The sequence below is a fragment of the Elephantulus edwardii genome, unplaced genomic scaffold (assembly GCF_000299155.1).
Source record: "Elephantulus edwardii isolate Elephantulus edwardi_28Jun2011 unplaced genomic scaffold, EleEdw1.0 scaffold00053, whole genome shotgun sequence".
Classification (NCBI taxonomy): Eukaryota; Metazoa; Chordata; class Mammalia; order Macroscelidea; family Macroscelididae; genus Elephantulus; species Elephantulus edwardii.
The window spans coordinates 15,212,272-15,228,517 of NW_006399803.1; the positions used below are offsets into that span (position 1 = coordinate 15,212,272).

At 40.8% G+C, this 16,246-nt stretch overlaps 1 protein-coding gene across 1 annotated transcript in view; it reads left to right on the plus strand.

Moving 5' to 3' along the window:
* Positions 1 to 16,246, plus strand: part of TBC1D9 (TBC1 domain family, member 9 (with GRAM domain)) — a 194,419-nt gene that overhangs the window by 96,419 nt on the left and 81,754 nt on the right. Inside the window, 1 exon segment of the mRNA XM_006887019.1 lies at positions 5,058 to 5,176. Coding sequence (XP_006887081.1) covers positions 5,058 to 5,176 — 119 coding nt within the window.

Genomic DNA, 16,246 nt, shown 5'->3' on the forward strand with positions numbered 1-16,246 from the left:
GACCAGTGCTGCACCACTGAGAAAAATGTTCCTCTAAATTATAATTACACTAAGCCCAAGGCCCCAACCAACTTTTAAATACAAAGGCCCTCCAGTAGATGTTGTTGACTCTAAACAAGAGGCTTAAAAAAAATACAACCAGACCCTCTACAAAAACAAGAGAGCCCACCTTTCAGAGTAGGACTGCCTTTCTCAGTCTCCCTTTCTTCTTTTGTTGTTGTTGTTAACTGCCATTGAGTCAAAAGACCTGAAGCTTGTTCTATAACTATCATCGTTGCTCTATGTTTATAAAGTTTCCAGAGGCATGTGGTTTAGGAAGTGATAACACTGCCGTATAATGGTATACAAGGTCCTTAACTGGAATCCAGTCTTTTGTGCACAGGAGCAGGGAGTGACTGGTGATAACTCTAAAAGGCTAGCCTTTTAATGAGAAGTCAAGAAATATAAGAGCAGGAAGATGGAGAACAGAAGAGAAACAGCATTTTAGGATTGGAGCCACTGTTGGCAATTGAATTTAGAAATGTAAAGAGAGGTGAAAATAGTGATAGATGGTAGAAGGTGGGAATTGTGGAAATGATGCACAGTTGGACAGAGTTGTTGTAAATCTTTAGGGAGCTCTTGTGGCCTAAAGGTAAGAGACTGCAATGCCGGTGCAGAGGTACAGCTACTCTGCAGAGCAAGACAGACAGCCTACTCCTTTGCAGTTCACAGCCTCTGAAAACCTTCTGGAGGTTCAGCTATGGGTTGATTCCAACTCAGTGGTATACAAAAGCAACAGAAACAGGGTAGAGAACAGGATGTCTAACGGCAGCAGAGATGACAATATTCAGGGAAACAAGATGAGATGAGCATACATTTCCATACTATACCCCAGGAATGCCCAGATAGCTGTGAAAGTGCAAAGTGTGGGGAGGGGTAACCATGTGAATCTTCATATAATGCCAGTGATAATGTTACTGTTCCATTGAGCTAGCTCCAATTCATGATTACCATATATATAACAGAACAAAACATTGCCTGGCCATGCTCCACCTTCATCATGGTTGGTGTGCTTGAGTCCACTCTGTCAGCTGTTGTGTCAGTCCATGCCACTGAGACATTCTCCCATTTTTGCTGGCACTCTTCTTTACCGAACCTGATGTCTTCTAGCCATTGGTCTTTCCTGAGGATGTGGCCAAAGTAAGCAGGAGGAAGTCTTGCTGTACTCTAGCTTCGAGAAACATTCTAGTTGTATTTAAGACTCATTTGTTTGTTCGTAGTCTGTTCATTAGTTGTTACCAAAGCCTCAGTTTAAAGCCATCAGTTCATCTTCTGTCTTTTTCCGTGTTCAGCTTTTACATGTATATGTTATTGTTGTTGTTATGTGCTGTCAAGTCGCCTCCAACTGATAGTGACCCTGTGTACAACAGCCCTAAACTCTCCTCTGTCCTGTGCCAGTCTTACTGTCTTTGACACACCTACCTACCCCCATTACCTCAGTTATGGAATCATTCCATCTCATCAAGGGTCTTCCTCACTTGCACTGTCCCTCCACCCTCCCAAGCATGATATCCTCTCCAAGGACTGCTCCCTCCTTGCAACATGTCCAAAGTATGACAGAGAAAGCCTCAGAATCCTTGCCTCCAAGGAGCAGCCTGGTCTCATCCTCTCTAGGACAAATCACTTTGTTTTCCTAGCTGTCCATGGTATATTTAATACTCTTCTCCAGCACCACAGCTTAAAAGCATCAATTCTCTTTCTGTCATCCCTAGTCATTGTCCAGCTTTCTGTATATGATGCTATTAAAGAGATTATGGTGAGACACATTTTAGTCATTCTAAGTAACATCTTTGCTTTTTAAAACTTCCAAGAGGTCCTTTGTGGTACATTTGCAAAATGTAATACATTGCTTGATTTTTTATCTGGAGTGTCTGAGGACATTAATTGTTAACAAAATTTGTTGCCATTGAGTTGGAACTGACTCATAGCTGAACTTCCAGCTGGTTTCAGAGGCTGGAGGAGATTGCCTGTCTTTCTCACATGGAGCTGGTGGTGGATTTGAAACACTAGAGATGCACAGGTTTTGGGTTAGCCACTGAACTCCCTATGAATAGGCCGCCTAGAGCATCCTAATTGGCTAATTATTTTGTTAGGCACCAGGGAGTCAAGTACAACTCATAGTGGTCCTGTCCTTTCCTCTGCCGTCCTCACCATCTCTGTACACTTAAACCCATTGTTTCAGTCACTGTCAGGGGTCATGTTGGGGATTTCCTGTCTCTTCGACCTGCCACCTTTCCAAGAATGATATCCCTTTCCAAGGAATAGCCTCTCCTAGTTTAGATAGTCACGTGCAAATATTTGTTGACTACCACATGCATGCAACACACAATTTCTGTTGAGGTGTGGTGTGTGTATGTGTGTGAGGTATGTCTGATTCTGTGTATGCATAAAGAATGCTTTGCAGGCAGCATATCTGATGCTGAAAGCATACCTGTTCTGCCTCAGACTGTCACTTAATGTGCTTTTCCATCAAGGACAAACCTTGTTGAGGGTGGGTTGTGTTCCACAACCAATGTAACAGGGTGTCCACAATCAAGTACTCAGCCTGACTACCTACCTTGTACAGAGCAGAGCCTGGGCGAGGTGCCAGTCAGGGACTAGAATGTCCTGGTTATAGACAAGGAATCTGTGAATATCAGCATCCAGAGGGCACATCTTAGGCAGAACAGATAAGCGGCAAAAGCAGGTTAGAAATTGTATTGACTGCTCTTTAAGCACTTAGCCTATATGTCCCTAGGAGTGCCTCATAAGGGGCAGTGCATAGGCTATTGCTGGCACACACAGGAGGGCAGTGATCTGCGAACATGCAGTTGGCATTTACTCTGTACAGGGTTCTATCGGTGGTGGTAGTGTTTACAGGAAGAGAAGACTTCAGTTGCTTTTAGAGGTTCCTAATCAATAGTTTTTAGGGTGATCTGAATCCACCAGTTGCTTAACTGGAGAAAGATGGACAGTCTCCTCCCATGCAACTTACAGCCTCCAAAAAACTGCTGGAGGGTAAGCTATGAGTTGCTTCTGACTTTTCCAGCATGCTCCCTCTCTCCAAGGACTGGTTCATCTTAAAATATGCCCAAAGTAAGTGAGGTCAGCTCTTACTTGTGTTTCTTATACCAATAGGATAGAAAACCTTAATAAACAGACTAGAGCAGAACTTCAAAACTAAGATAGACTAACAAGCAGAACTAACTGTTCACTTCTGACAGAACAGACTTTGAAAGCCCTATGGACAATATTAGAATACTGATATAGGTGTTAGGATTTTCATATAATTTTCTGGGGACACAGGTCATTCCATAACTAATCCCAACCACACGTTCACAGATCACTGCCCTCTTGTGTATGCCAACAATATCCTATAAAACGTCAATGAAGAGATTCAGACGATTGATTCTTCAGTGTCACTTGGTTATCTCTTTAGTAAGAAATCTACTTCTCATCCTCTCTCTGCTCAACATTCCACAAAGCCAATTTTGTTGTTTAATGTTGAGATTAAAAAAAATGTATAGAAAGTAAGCTTGAGTTTTATTTTACTTTGTTTCACTTCTTCCTAGAAAAGTCGACCTGAAACCCCCGAAAGCTAACTTCGAGTTTCTAAATCAGTTCTGAGTATAATTCCATTTATGTATAGATAACATTTGTACCACCTGGCTTTCTCTGTTAGAAATCAAAGTTAGATTTTGAGATATCTTGAATCACTGGTGACAAGGAACAGAAAGATAAAGAGGCTTTTAAGAAATCAATTTAAAGATAACTTGAAAATCTAAGGAGATTCTTGCAGGATAAATCCAAAGAATCACAAAATCATTCTCTAATTCTGGAACGAGCAGTGTGTTTATCGGTTGGATCTCATTCTCATTGCCATGCAGTCAGAACTGACTCAACATTGACCTTCCAGTGGGTTTTCAAAGAGTGTAAATCACACAAGGAGGAGATTGACCATCTTTCTCCTGCAGAGCTGTTGGTGAATTATAACCCGTGGAGATGTACACCTTTGGGTTAGCAGTGCAGCTCACTACATCACCAGATCTTCTCTGTAGCTAGATAGGTTATTTATAATAAACCTTGTCTTAGAGAGGAAGACCTTGGACGAGATGGATTGATTCAGAGATTGGGGTAATGGGGGTAGGTGTGTCAGAGACAATAAGGTTGGCACAAGTTAGAGCAGGGTTCAGAGCTGTTGTACATAGGGTCGATATGAGGTGCAAGCAACTCAACAGCACATAAATAATGACATGCAAACATTAGCAGCCCAGAAAAAGAAAGGGGCTAAGAGTTTATGCTACTGTTTATAACCACATCCTGGCCATGTCCTGGACTTGTATGCAGGCAGCAGGATGATGGTGATATATGCTGCAAGGCTGGCCTTGTTTCAGTTTACAGGCTTCCAGGTGAAGGATCTATGCCATTACTGACCAGAGGTAGAGTGTTGGTTGCAGGCTGCAGGGATGAGCTCATCCCTTACACTTTGAGGCAGCTGGTGAGAGCCAGGCAGAACGCTCCTCCCTGGAGACAATCCATTTTCACATCTCATTCATAATTGAAGCGAGTGAGGATAATTTTTTGCCCATTATAGGACGCGGTTACAGCACATCTCCAGAGGCATCCCAAAGCTCTCATATTGATGCAACTTAACAACTGTAACCTAGAATCGTAACACAATCTGTATAAGCCTGAAAAGTGCTAATTCTGAGCGGGAGAAAAGAGAAGGGTCATGCTAAAAACTCCCAGCACAGAAAAGTGAATGGGAGAAAACATTGCTGCATTCTCATCTGAAAAAGTGCCCCGCCAGTGGTGGACTGACTCGGTCAGACATGACTATAACAATATTTACTGTCAGTTTCCACAGCCTCAGGTGTTTTCTGTGTACAGTAGTAACCTCTCCTCAGAGAGGAACTATATTTAAAGGCAGAGCTGTTGGAACAGTAGCAGCCTTTGATGGTACTAGCTCGTGATGAAGTGCGCCTGGGTTGGTAATCTCTGTCTCATGAATTCTGATGTGTATTTTTACATGCCTTTAGGTGGTTCCAGGAAAGAAATCACGGAGCACTGGGAATGGCTCGAGCAGAATCTGCTGCAGACACTCTCCATCTTTGAGAATGAGAATGATATCACCACGTTTGTGAGAGGAAAAATACAGGTGGCTTTTGAATTTACATTAAACTGGAAAAACAATAGAAAAGCATGAAAGCACACACGGTATCCCCTTTATGCAGATTCGCCTCATGTTAACATTTTACCTCATTTGCTTTGTCCTTTGTTTTCTCCTCATGCTCTCTTTGAGGAGGATATTCCCCAAACCACAGGTGCTATAGAGTAGTCTGCTTTTGAGGGTTTGCTTGGTTGTAAAAGTTTTGAAAGCAGGCCTTTTTTCAAAGGTATTGTCAGATGGGTTTGAACCTCCTACCTTTAGGTTAGGTAGTCAGGTACAGACTTTTTTGTATCACCAGTAATCTGTGCCTTTGAGTCACCTGGGACTCATAGCAGCCTTAAGTACAGCAACTATACAGTTACTGTATCAATCCATCCCATCCAGGGTCTCCCTCTCCTGCGCTGTCCCTTTACCCTTCTGAGCATGATGTCATTCTCCAAGGATCAGTCCCTCCTGGCCACGCACCCAAAGTATGTGAGACAGAGCTTCAAAATCCTTGCCTCCAAGACGAAACTTGGTTTCACTCTCTCCAAGGCAGACCTATTTGTTACAACACGGGTGGTTACCTACTTCAATTAACTTAATGCTATTGCTTGATATATATGCAGTGCAGTATTGTCCTCATAGCAGTACTTTTTTCCTCTCTGTTGTAGATTCCAGTCCAGGAAGGTATTTAATTTTTATGTCACTTTACTTTCCTTCAAAAAACTCTTTGGCACAATGGTTAAGGCATTGCGTTATAACCAGAAGGTCAGCTGTTTGAATCCACCAGATCCTCCATGGAAGAAAGCTGAAGCCCTCTGATTCCATCAAGATTGACAGCCTTGGAATCACTGTGGGCAGTTCTCCCCTGCCACCCAAGGGGCTCTCTAGGTCCAATCACCTCTATGACGGTGGTGTTTTGGTTATTTTTCTTCTATCTGGAACATTTCCGTAGTCTTTCTTTGACTTTTATAACATTTATATTTTAAAAGTACATAGTTCTGGGTTTGTTTTGTTTTCCTTTTAACACTAACAGTGTTCAATCATTTTTATCTACTTGTAGTTCCTTAGATCAGGTAACTTTTAATAAATTGATAAAGTAGCTTTAAATTAATAACAAATTGATAGCTTATTTCCCTTAAGTATTTTAAATACTCTTCTCTCTCTTTTTTCTTTAGATTTGATTTTGTTGTTTAACAGTTTCTGCATGTACAACTTAGTGATGTTAATTACTTTCAGCTTGTGCCACCATCTTCGTTTTCTTATTCTCCCCCCCCCCCCCCCCCCCGTTAATATAAACTCAATGCTCCTTAGGGTTTCTGTCTAATCTTTCAAGTTACTGTTATCAATTTGATCATCTCTCTCATAGATATAGATTAGATATAGATATACATTAGATATAGATATGTTACTATCACGTCTGACGTTTCAGTGGGTTTCTGAGGCTGTGAATTACATGGGAGGGGACCACCCCTTTTTCTCCTGCCGAAAAGGCCTGTAGATTAAAACTGCCGAAGGAGACTGGCTTTTGGATTAGCAGCATAACTCTATGGACTGGGCCACTAGAGTCTTCTATGATCTCCCAGAAATATTTCTTAAAAGAGCCTGATGCTCCCTTTCTATGAAGATGGAACTGAAAGCAAAGAAGGAAGCCCCTACCCCTCCCAAAATTGAAGCCAAAGCAAAGACATTAAAGGCCAAGAAGGCAGTACTGAAGGGCATGCACAGAAAAAAAGAAAAAAAAAGAAGAAGATTCGCACGTCACCCACCTTCCAGTGGCCTAAGACGCTGAGACTCCGAAGGCAGCCCATATACTTCCGTAAAAGCACCCCCAGGAGAAACAAGCTTGACCACTCTGCCGTCATCAAGTTTCCCCTGACCACTGAGTCAGCTATGAAGAAGATAGAAGATAACAACACACACACACACACACACAAAAGAAGATAACAACACACGTGTGTTCATTGTGGATGCCAAGGCCAACAAGCACCAAATCAAACAAGCTGTAAAGAAGCTCTATGACATTGATGGGGATAAGGTCAACATTTTGATTAGGCCTGATGGAGAGAAGAAGGCCTATGTTTGACTTTCTCCTGACTATGATGCTTTGGATGTTGCCAACAAAATTGGGATCATCTAAACTGAGTCCAGCGGACTAATTCTAAATAGAAATTTTTCTCACACACACAAAAAAAGAGCCTGATGCTCAAGGCACACCTTTCTTTCTAGTCAATCTAAACTATTGCTCAGTTTTAAGAAGACTTCGGATATTTTTGGTATATTGTTTGAGATTATTTGAGGGTAATAGTGTCAGGGAGCCATCCATCCTCCATGACTCCATGTTGTTGTGTTCCACTGAGTTGGAACCAGCCCATTGCTGACTCTCCAGTGGGTTTTCAGAGGCAGTAAATTACCCATCTTTCTTCCAGAGCATGTGGTGGATTTGAACCACGTTCCTTTGGGTTGGCAACACAACCCCTTATCATTAGGCCATCAGATATGAGCTGTGCAATTTAGTCTCTGAAAACCCCCAAGAACATCAATTAGTTTCAACTCTCAGGCAAGGTACAATATTAGCTAAATTACAGATTTCATTTGTGTTTTACCAGTTGTGTCCATTTAATGTCTTTTTTTTTCCCTCTGTCATGATGCATTTCTGTGTTGCACTAAGTTCCTTATTCTTTTTTGTTAACCATTGATTAGGCCTTTGTGTATTTATGATTCAGCCAGTCTCTTATGCTTGGACATTTAGATAGTTTCCATTATTTGGAAATTACAAAAAATGGATACTATAAGGACTTGAAATTACAAGGACTAGAGTCTTGAAATGATAAAGATTTCAGTCTTCACTATAGATTGTGTCTCAACATCACATAAACCAAAATTTTCACCAACTGCCTGCAAGTTCTCATGCATATGTATTTTTGTTTTATGGGTTTGTAGGTTTTGAGTAAACTCAAACTTAGAATTTCCTGGTAATGGATAGATCCACATGCAATCTCACTGGATATGCCATATTCCCTCTCCAGGACTGTGCCGTTTTGTGTTCCCCATGACTTGTCAGCAAACTATATTGTTAAGGTTTTGATTTTTTGTCATTCTATGGGGTGAGAAGTAGTATTTTGATATTTTATCTTTAGTTTCTTATTGGTGATATTGAACATCTTTTCATATGGTTAAGGGCTATGTTTAGACCTCTTTTTGAACTTGTCTGATGTTCATGGCTTCTGGTCTTATATTTCACTTTTTAAAAAATTCCTTGTATATAAGGCCTATTAACATTTCCCCTTTTTTAAATTTTATTTTATTACTTTTTGTGTATGTACCATCAAATCAGATCTGACTGGTACAGGAGGAGATTGTCCCTCCTTTTCCAACAGAGCATCTGGTGGATTCGAACCTCACACCTCTGACTTGCAGTGTAGTTTCTTGCCACTAGGCCACCAGAGCTCCCTCATTGACATTTCTTAAGCTGAAGGAACGGAATGAAAAATTCAAGCTCTGGGCTGCAATACTTTAGGATGCTCTGGGCAGACTATGAAACGATCCAGGAAACATTAAAAGAAGATGGAAATAGAATACAGAGGCATTGTACTAAAAAGAATTAGCTCAGACAGAAGAATGTCATCAAACAACATATGAGCAAGAGCCTGTGTTGATGAAGGAAGAAGTTCAAGCTACTCTGAAGGAATTGGCAAAAAACAAGGCCTCAGAAATTGACGGCAGACCAACTGACAGACATATTTCAGCAAACAGATGCTGCCCTGAATGCGCTCACCAAATTGTGCCAAGAAATCTGGAGGACAACTACCTAGCCAACTGACTGGAAATGATCCATATTTCTTCCCATTACAAAGAAAGGTGACTCAACAGAGTGTGAAGATTATCAGACAATTTCATTAATATCACAGACGAGCAAGACCCTGATGAAAATGATCAAAAAATGACTGGAAGAGCATATCAACAGAGAACTGCCAGGTATGCAGGCTGGGTTTAGAAGAGGTCATGGTACTAGAGATACTATATTTAATATAAGATGGCTCTTGGCTGAAAGTGGAGAGTACCAGAGGAATGTCTGTGTTTTATTGAATGTAAAGGAATCTGACAGTGTAGATCATAATAAATTGTGTCTAACTCTGAGAAGAATTGGAATTCCAGAATACTTGATTGTACTTATGCAAAACCTGTCGTTGCACCAGCAGGCAGTCATCAGAACAGACCAAGGAAACACTGCATGGTTTAAAATCAGGAAGGGTGTATGTCACGGATCTATCACCATACCTTTTCAATCTATATTCGGAGCAGATCATCCAGGAGGTTGGGCTCTATGAAGAGGAATGTGACATAAGGATTGGAAGAAGACTCATCAACAACCTGTGTTATGCAAATGACACAACCTTGCTTGCCGAAACTGAGGAGGACCTGAAACACTTGCTGCAGAGGGTCAAGAACTGCAGCCTTCAATATGAATTGAAACTTAACATCAGGAGACTAAAATTCTCACCACTCGGCCAATTGGCAGCATCAGGATGGACGGTGAAGAAATTGAGGTTGTAAGCATCTTTAGTTGGCTCCATGTCCAGGAAATTAAAAGACGAATTGCATTGGGAAAATCTTCTGTCAGGGAACTCTCCAGAATGCTGAAAAGTAGTGATGTCAGTGTGGAGACTAAGGAGCACCTGATACAGGCCATGGTTTTTGCAATTACTTGCTATGCATCAGAAAGCTGGACAATAACTAGGGATGATAGAAGGAGAATAGATGCCTTTGTGCTATGGTACTGGAGAAAAGTATTGAATCTACTACCATGGACTGCTAAGAGGAAAAACAGAGGTTTGTCCTGGAAAGAGTGAGACGAGGCTGCTCCTTGGAGGCAAGGAATCTGAAGCTCCTCCTGATGTACTTTGGGCATGTTGCAAGGAGGGATCAGTCATTGGAGAGGGAAGACCCTCAATGAGATGGATTGACTCAGTGACTGGGGTAATGGGGTAGGTGTGTCAGATATAATAAGTTTAGCACAGGATAGAGCAGATTTAGGGCTGTTGTACATAGTGTTGCTATGAGTTGAGCACGACTCATAATGATCCTATGAACTAAAGGCCTGAAACCTTTCTGTAACTATCGTCCAGGTTCATACAGTTTCCAGAGGCATGTGTTTTAGGAAGTGGATGCCACTTGTCCTTCCAAGCCGGTCTTAAACTGGGAACTTCACCAAATACTGTGCATCATGGGCAGCCATTATGGCATTTGACCCCCAATGCAGTTTCACAGCAAACTCGAATTACCTCAGTACAGCAAATTGACAGAAGAGTGCTGTACAACTTAGAAGGATGTTCCTTTAGAATAATAACACTAGTGCCTCAGGCCCAATGGGCATTTAAATACAAGCCCCCCCCAATATATGTGTGTGTGTGTACACATATATATGTTGAACAAAAGGTCTGAAGCCTTTCTATAACTATCATCATTTTTCCAAGTTCATAGACTTTACAGAGGCATGTGGTTTAGAAAGTGGATGCCACTCCTGCTTCCAAACCTGAATCAATCTGGGAGCTCCACCAAACACTGCCCATGATGGGTAGCGGGTAGCCAATTATGGTGTTTGACACACCTATGGCACAGTTGTCCATCATCACAGCAACTCTAAGTTACTCCAGTAGAGCAAATGGGCAGACCTCTGCTGTACCACTTAAAAAAATGTTCATCCCAAATCAATTAACATTTGGCCCAAGGGCCTGTGGTTTGAGGGTCCTAGGGTGTTTTTAAATACTGGCACACCCAAATGCTGGTGGATTAAGAGCCAAAAGATCCCAATTCATCTGGCATTTCCCATTTGCTGACACCCAGTTGGGGACAATAATAAAGCCACAAGAGCCCCAAGCGTTCCATATGTATCCCTCCTCGAGAACTGAGACACCATCATATTATCCAGCATTAAAACTGATTCACGACACAATAGCAATCAGTCTGCAGACATAACCAAGCATTAGGGCATTTTTAAATATTTGATGAAAATATATTTTCTGTTATTTATCTTTCTGCTTTGCTTGTATTTGTTGTCATGCAAAGTTTAAACTTTTTATTGAATCAATTTAGCAGTCTAAATTCAGAGTTTGAGTTACTTAAAGAATTTATAATCAATTTAAAGAAGAATTTGAAGTTATAGGCAGACATTATATTTACATTAAAATTCCACAGAAAGGTCAATTTTAATTTTCTTCTGTTTTTTTTAACTCTTATATGAACATGTGGTACTTTATTGTCAGGAAACAAGTTAAAAGATTTTATGAATGAAATTTCATTTTTCTTCAGAGGCTGATGATTTTAAATGCAAGAGCGGAATTTTAACTGGCCCATTTGTCAGGATTGAGAACATATAAAAGCACATCACCTTTTTCTGCTTCTCTCCCTGCCTGCCTCTCAAATAAATGTTTTATTAGTGCTTCAGAGCTGGCAATTTCAATGTCTACTCTACCCTTATGAAAGCAATTAAGTAGGTAGTGAAAAGAATAAAGACTGGATAAGGGGAGACTTTGGAAAAGATCAGTTTAAACAAAAAGAAGATGAAAAGAAGTAGTACTGAATAAGTTTTGCTACTGACAAAACCAGTCAAATATTACTGAAGAATGGATCCAAATTTGTCTAAAGTAATAGAAAAACAGAGAGACTCTTAGAATTAGTGATTTGGTCAAGGAGAAGCTGACAGAAAGGACTCGATACTGTCAGTGTGATTAGAATATGTATGTGATTGTATCTTTGGCATTATAGTTACTTCATTTTTTTCTAAGTTTAATGGGTAGACATTGTTTTCTTATTGTTTTTAATTGTCTGCATTTGTTTATGAAGTTGAACATTTTTCCATGTTTGGTATATTAACTTTTTTCCCTTTTTTACAATTAACAATTAATAGCCTTTTGTATGTTTAAAGTTACATTGACCATCTGCCATGTTTATATTGTGTTCATTTTCCAAATTTATGAGATGCTGTTGCCTAGGAAAGGAAGGGTCTATTTTATATTATGTAGAGCCTTTGAGAAATCCATCCCTTTGTTCTCCAGTCTGGTCCTTCTGGCTAAGAAGGGGGGGTGAGGGACACCGAAAATTACAGCAAACTTGGAAAAGCTGCTGCTGCATTCTGCTCCCTTTCTTAAAGGTGGGAAAGTTGAAACGGAGTTAAAATTTTTTTTTAAAAAAGTTAAAATTAGTTGGCAAGACTTGGCCGGTTGTTTCCAGGATAGTTGACCTCAGGGTGTCTCAGAGTCCTGCTTCTATAACCTCAGATTTACCACAAATACTCTGACACTTGATAACAATTTTTTTTTCTATTTTAAATCTAGAAATGTTGTGCTTAGTCGATCTTTACATCACAGAGTCTAAACTTAGTACTTTTCTGCTCAAGACATTTCTATATCATTTCATTTGCTGTTTGTCACTTCTTTCTAATATCGCCTCCATTTTTCACTTTGGGTAAATATGCTACTGCTAACTAGTCGGGAGCAGAGAAAAGCTTAGCTCATTTGAAGGTCTCTAGACTAGCTCTTGAATTTATTGGCTATTGTGATTACCTTGGGACCTAATACTGCCTCTTATTGTGATTTTTAGGTGCCATTAAGTTGGCTACAATTCCTGGAATATTTATGTTCATACAAAAGCCATACCTTGTTCCCATTCCAAAGAAAGGTGATCTGACTGACAGAGTGAGGAAATTATCGAACAGTATTATTGATATCACATGCAAACAAGATTCTGCTGAAGATTATCCAAAAGCGACTGGAACAGTACATCAACAGAAGTGCAGTCTGGTTTAGAAGGGGCCATGGAACTAGGGATATTATAACTAATGTCAGATGAATCTTGGCTGAAAGCAGGGAGTGGCATCTAACTATGCAAAGACATTTGTGCGTTGGTGGTATAGTGGTGAGCATAGCTGCCTTCCAAAGACATTTGTCTGTGTGGATCACAACAGACTGTGGCTGACTCTGAGAAGAATGAGAATCTCAGAACACTTGATTGTGCTTATGCAAGACCCATACTTAGACCAAGAAGCAGTTGTCAGAACAGAGCAAGAAAACACTGCATGGTTCAAGATTGGGAAGGGTATGCGTCAAGGATATGTCCTGTCTCCCTATCTTTCAATCCATATGCAGAGCAGATTATCCGGGAGGCTGGGGTCTATGAGGAGAAATGCAGCATCAAGATTGGAGGTAGACTCATCAAATATTTGCATTATGCAAATGATACAACTCTGCTTACTGAAACTGAGGAGAACCTGAAGCACTTGCTGCAGAAGGTCAAAGACTGCAGACTTCAATGTGGATTGAAGCTCAACATCAAGAAAACAAAGATTCTCAACACTGGGCCAAATGGCAGCATCATGATGAATGATGAAAAGAATGAGAGTGTTAACAGCTTCAGTATGCTTGACTCTACAGTCAACATTTATGGTACCAGGGCCAGCACATGGAAAGATGAATTGCACTGGCAAAGTGTGCCGTTGGAGACCTCTCCAAGGTACTAAGAAGCGATGATGTAAGTCTGGAGACTAAGGTGCACCTGATACAGGCCATGGTCTTTACAGTTACTTGCTATGCATCAGAGAGCTGGACCATGACTAGGGATGATAGAAGGAGAGTTGTTGCCTTTGAGCTTTGGTGCTGGAGGAGAGTACTGAATATACCATGGACTGCTAGGAGAATAAAAAGTTCTTCCTGGAGAGGGTGAAGCCAGGCTGCTCTTTGGAGGCAAGGATTTTTAAACTTTGTCTGACATACTTTGGACATGTTGCAAGGTGGGATCAGTCCTTGGAGAGGGACATCATGCTTGGGAGGGTGGAGGGACAGCACAATAGAGGAAGACCCTCAATGAGATGGATTGACTCAGTGACTGGGCTAATGAGGATAGGTGTGTCAGAGACAGTAAGATTGGCAAGGGATAGAGCAGGGTTTAAGGTTGTGATACATAGGGTCGCTATGAGCTGCAGGCAACTCAACGGCACATAACAACAATAACAAGACCAAGAAGCTATTGTCTGAACAGAGCAAGGCAACACTGCATGGTTTAAAATCAGGAAAGGTATATGTCAGAGTTGTATCCTTTCTCCATATCTATTTATCTGCGCGTTGAGCAAATAATTTGAGCATTTAGACTCTATGAAGAAGAATGTGGCATCAGGATTGGAAGACTTACATTAGTAAGTTATTAAACCTGCGTTATTTTGGTGACACAACTTTGCTTGATGAAAGTGAGGAGGACTTGAAATGCTTGCTGAAAAAGATCAAGAACTGAAGCCTGCAATGTAGAGTGCATCTCAACATCAAGAAGACAAAAATTTTCACCACTGGACTGATAAACAACATCATGATAAATGGAGAAAAAATTGAAATTGTCAATAATTTCATCTAACTTGGATAAATAATCAACACCCTTGTTACAAGCAGTCAGGCAGATCTTTGGTCAGGGACCTCTCCAAATTACTGAGGAGCAATGATATCAGTTTGAGGACTAAAGTGCACCTGATTCAGGCCATGGTCTTCTTAATTGCTTGTTATGCATCTGAGAGCTAGACAAGGAATAAGGATGACAGAAGAAAAATTGTTGCTTTTTAGCTGTGATGCTGGAGAAGAGTGCTAAATATCCCATGGAATTCCAAAGAACAAACAGATATTTCTTGGAGAAAGTGTAGTCAGAATGCTCCTTGGAGGCAAAAATGACAAAACGTCATCTCATATACTTTGGAAATATATATATAATTTTTTTTCTTGTTGTATGCTGTCAAGTTGGATCCAACTGGCACAGGAGGAGATTGCCCATCCTTCTCCAACAGAGCATCTGGTGAATTCGAACTGCATCTGCAATACGGCTTCTGGCCACTAGGCCACCAGAGCTCCCTCATCTCATATATTTTGGACATGTTGCTAGGAGAGGCCATTCCTTGGGAAAGGACATCATGCTAGGAAAGATGTAGGGTCAGTGAAGGAGAGGGAGACCTTAAATGAGATGGATTGGCACAGTGACTCTAACAGTAGATTCAAGTGTGTCAGAGATGATGAGGATGGCACAGGATAGGATAAGGTTAGGGTTGCTATGAGTTGAACTCAATGTGATAGCACCTAATAACAACAGCAACAGTATAGCAACGCTAGGAACAACTGAAGGAAACACTGCCTAGTCTTGCCTCCTATTAATGAAATTGTATTCAGTTATTTGTATGTAATCATACATTCTTTGTTCTCTTTATATACTTTTGAACTCCTTTTAAAAAAACATGGTCAAGTTTAATATTATATAAGCTATAATATATTTGCCAGATAGGATATATTTTCTCATTCCTCTTCCATATTATTGACTGACCTCTCCCCACCCACAGGTCTAGTGCCCTCATGCTGCCTTGTTTACACCCCCAACCTGCTTATACCCGAGTAGCATATGGTTCAGATCATTGTTTCCTGCTCTTACCAAGCATCTCTGTTAACACTGGATGTAAAAACTGAACATTTCTGTTCTCTTAGTGAGTAATGAGTGGAAAACATGCCTATTCTCACAGCAGATCACATTCCTACTTCTGTTTCTAGTCACTGAGTCCTCCTATGTGAGAAAAAAGTAGAAATCAGTAGCCTGGAATGTAATTCCCTGAGGACTGATAACTCTTGGATTCTGATACTCCATGGCCTGGTCCATAGGGAGTTGCACTACTAGTCCAAAGAAAATGCCTTTCTAGTGGTTTCAATCACCTAGGAACTCTAAGGGAGAAAAGTGGACAATTTCCTCACGTGAAGTTTACTGCTTCCAGAAATGAACTGAGGGTCAGCAGCTATAAGTTGGTTCTGACTCACAGTTTTGAGTTTTTGAGGACCTTAGATTCAGAATTGAATGGGTATGGAAATAGAATACAACCTTAACTCACTCCCTTCCCTATTCCAAACCATGCAGTGCTCCCCTGCTCCATTCACACAACAGCCTCCCTGCTCTGGGTATAGGTTCTGCATGCGCACAGTCAAGTGTTCTGGGATTCCCATTCTTCTCAATGTCAGCCACAACTTAACATGATCCACACAGTCAAACATCTTTGGATAGTCA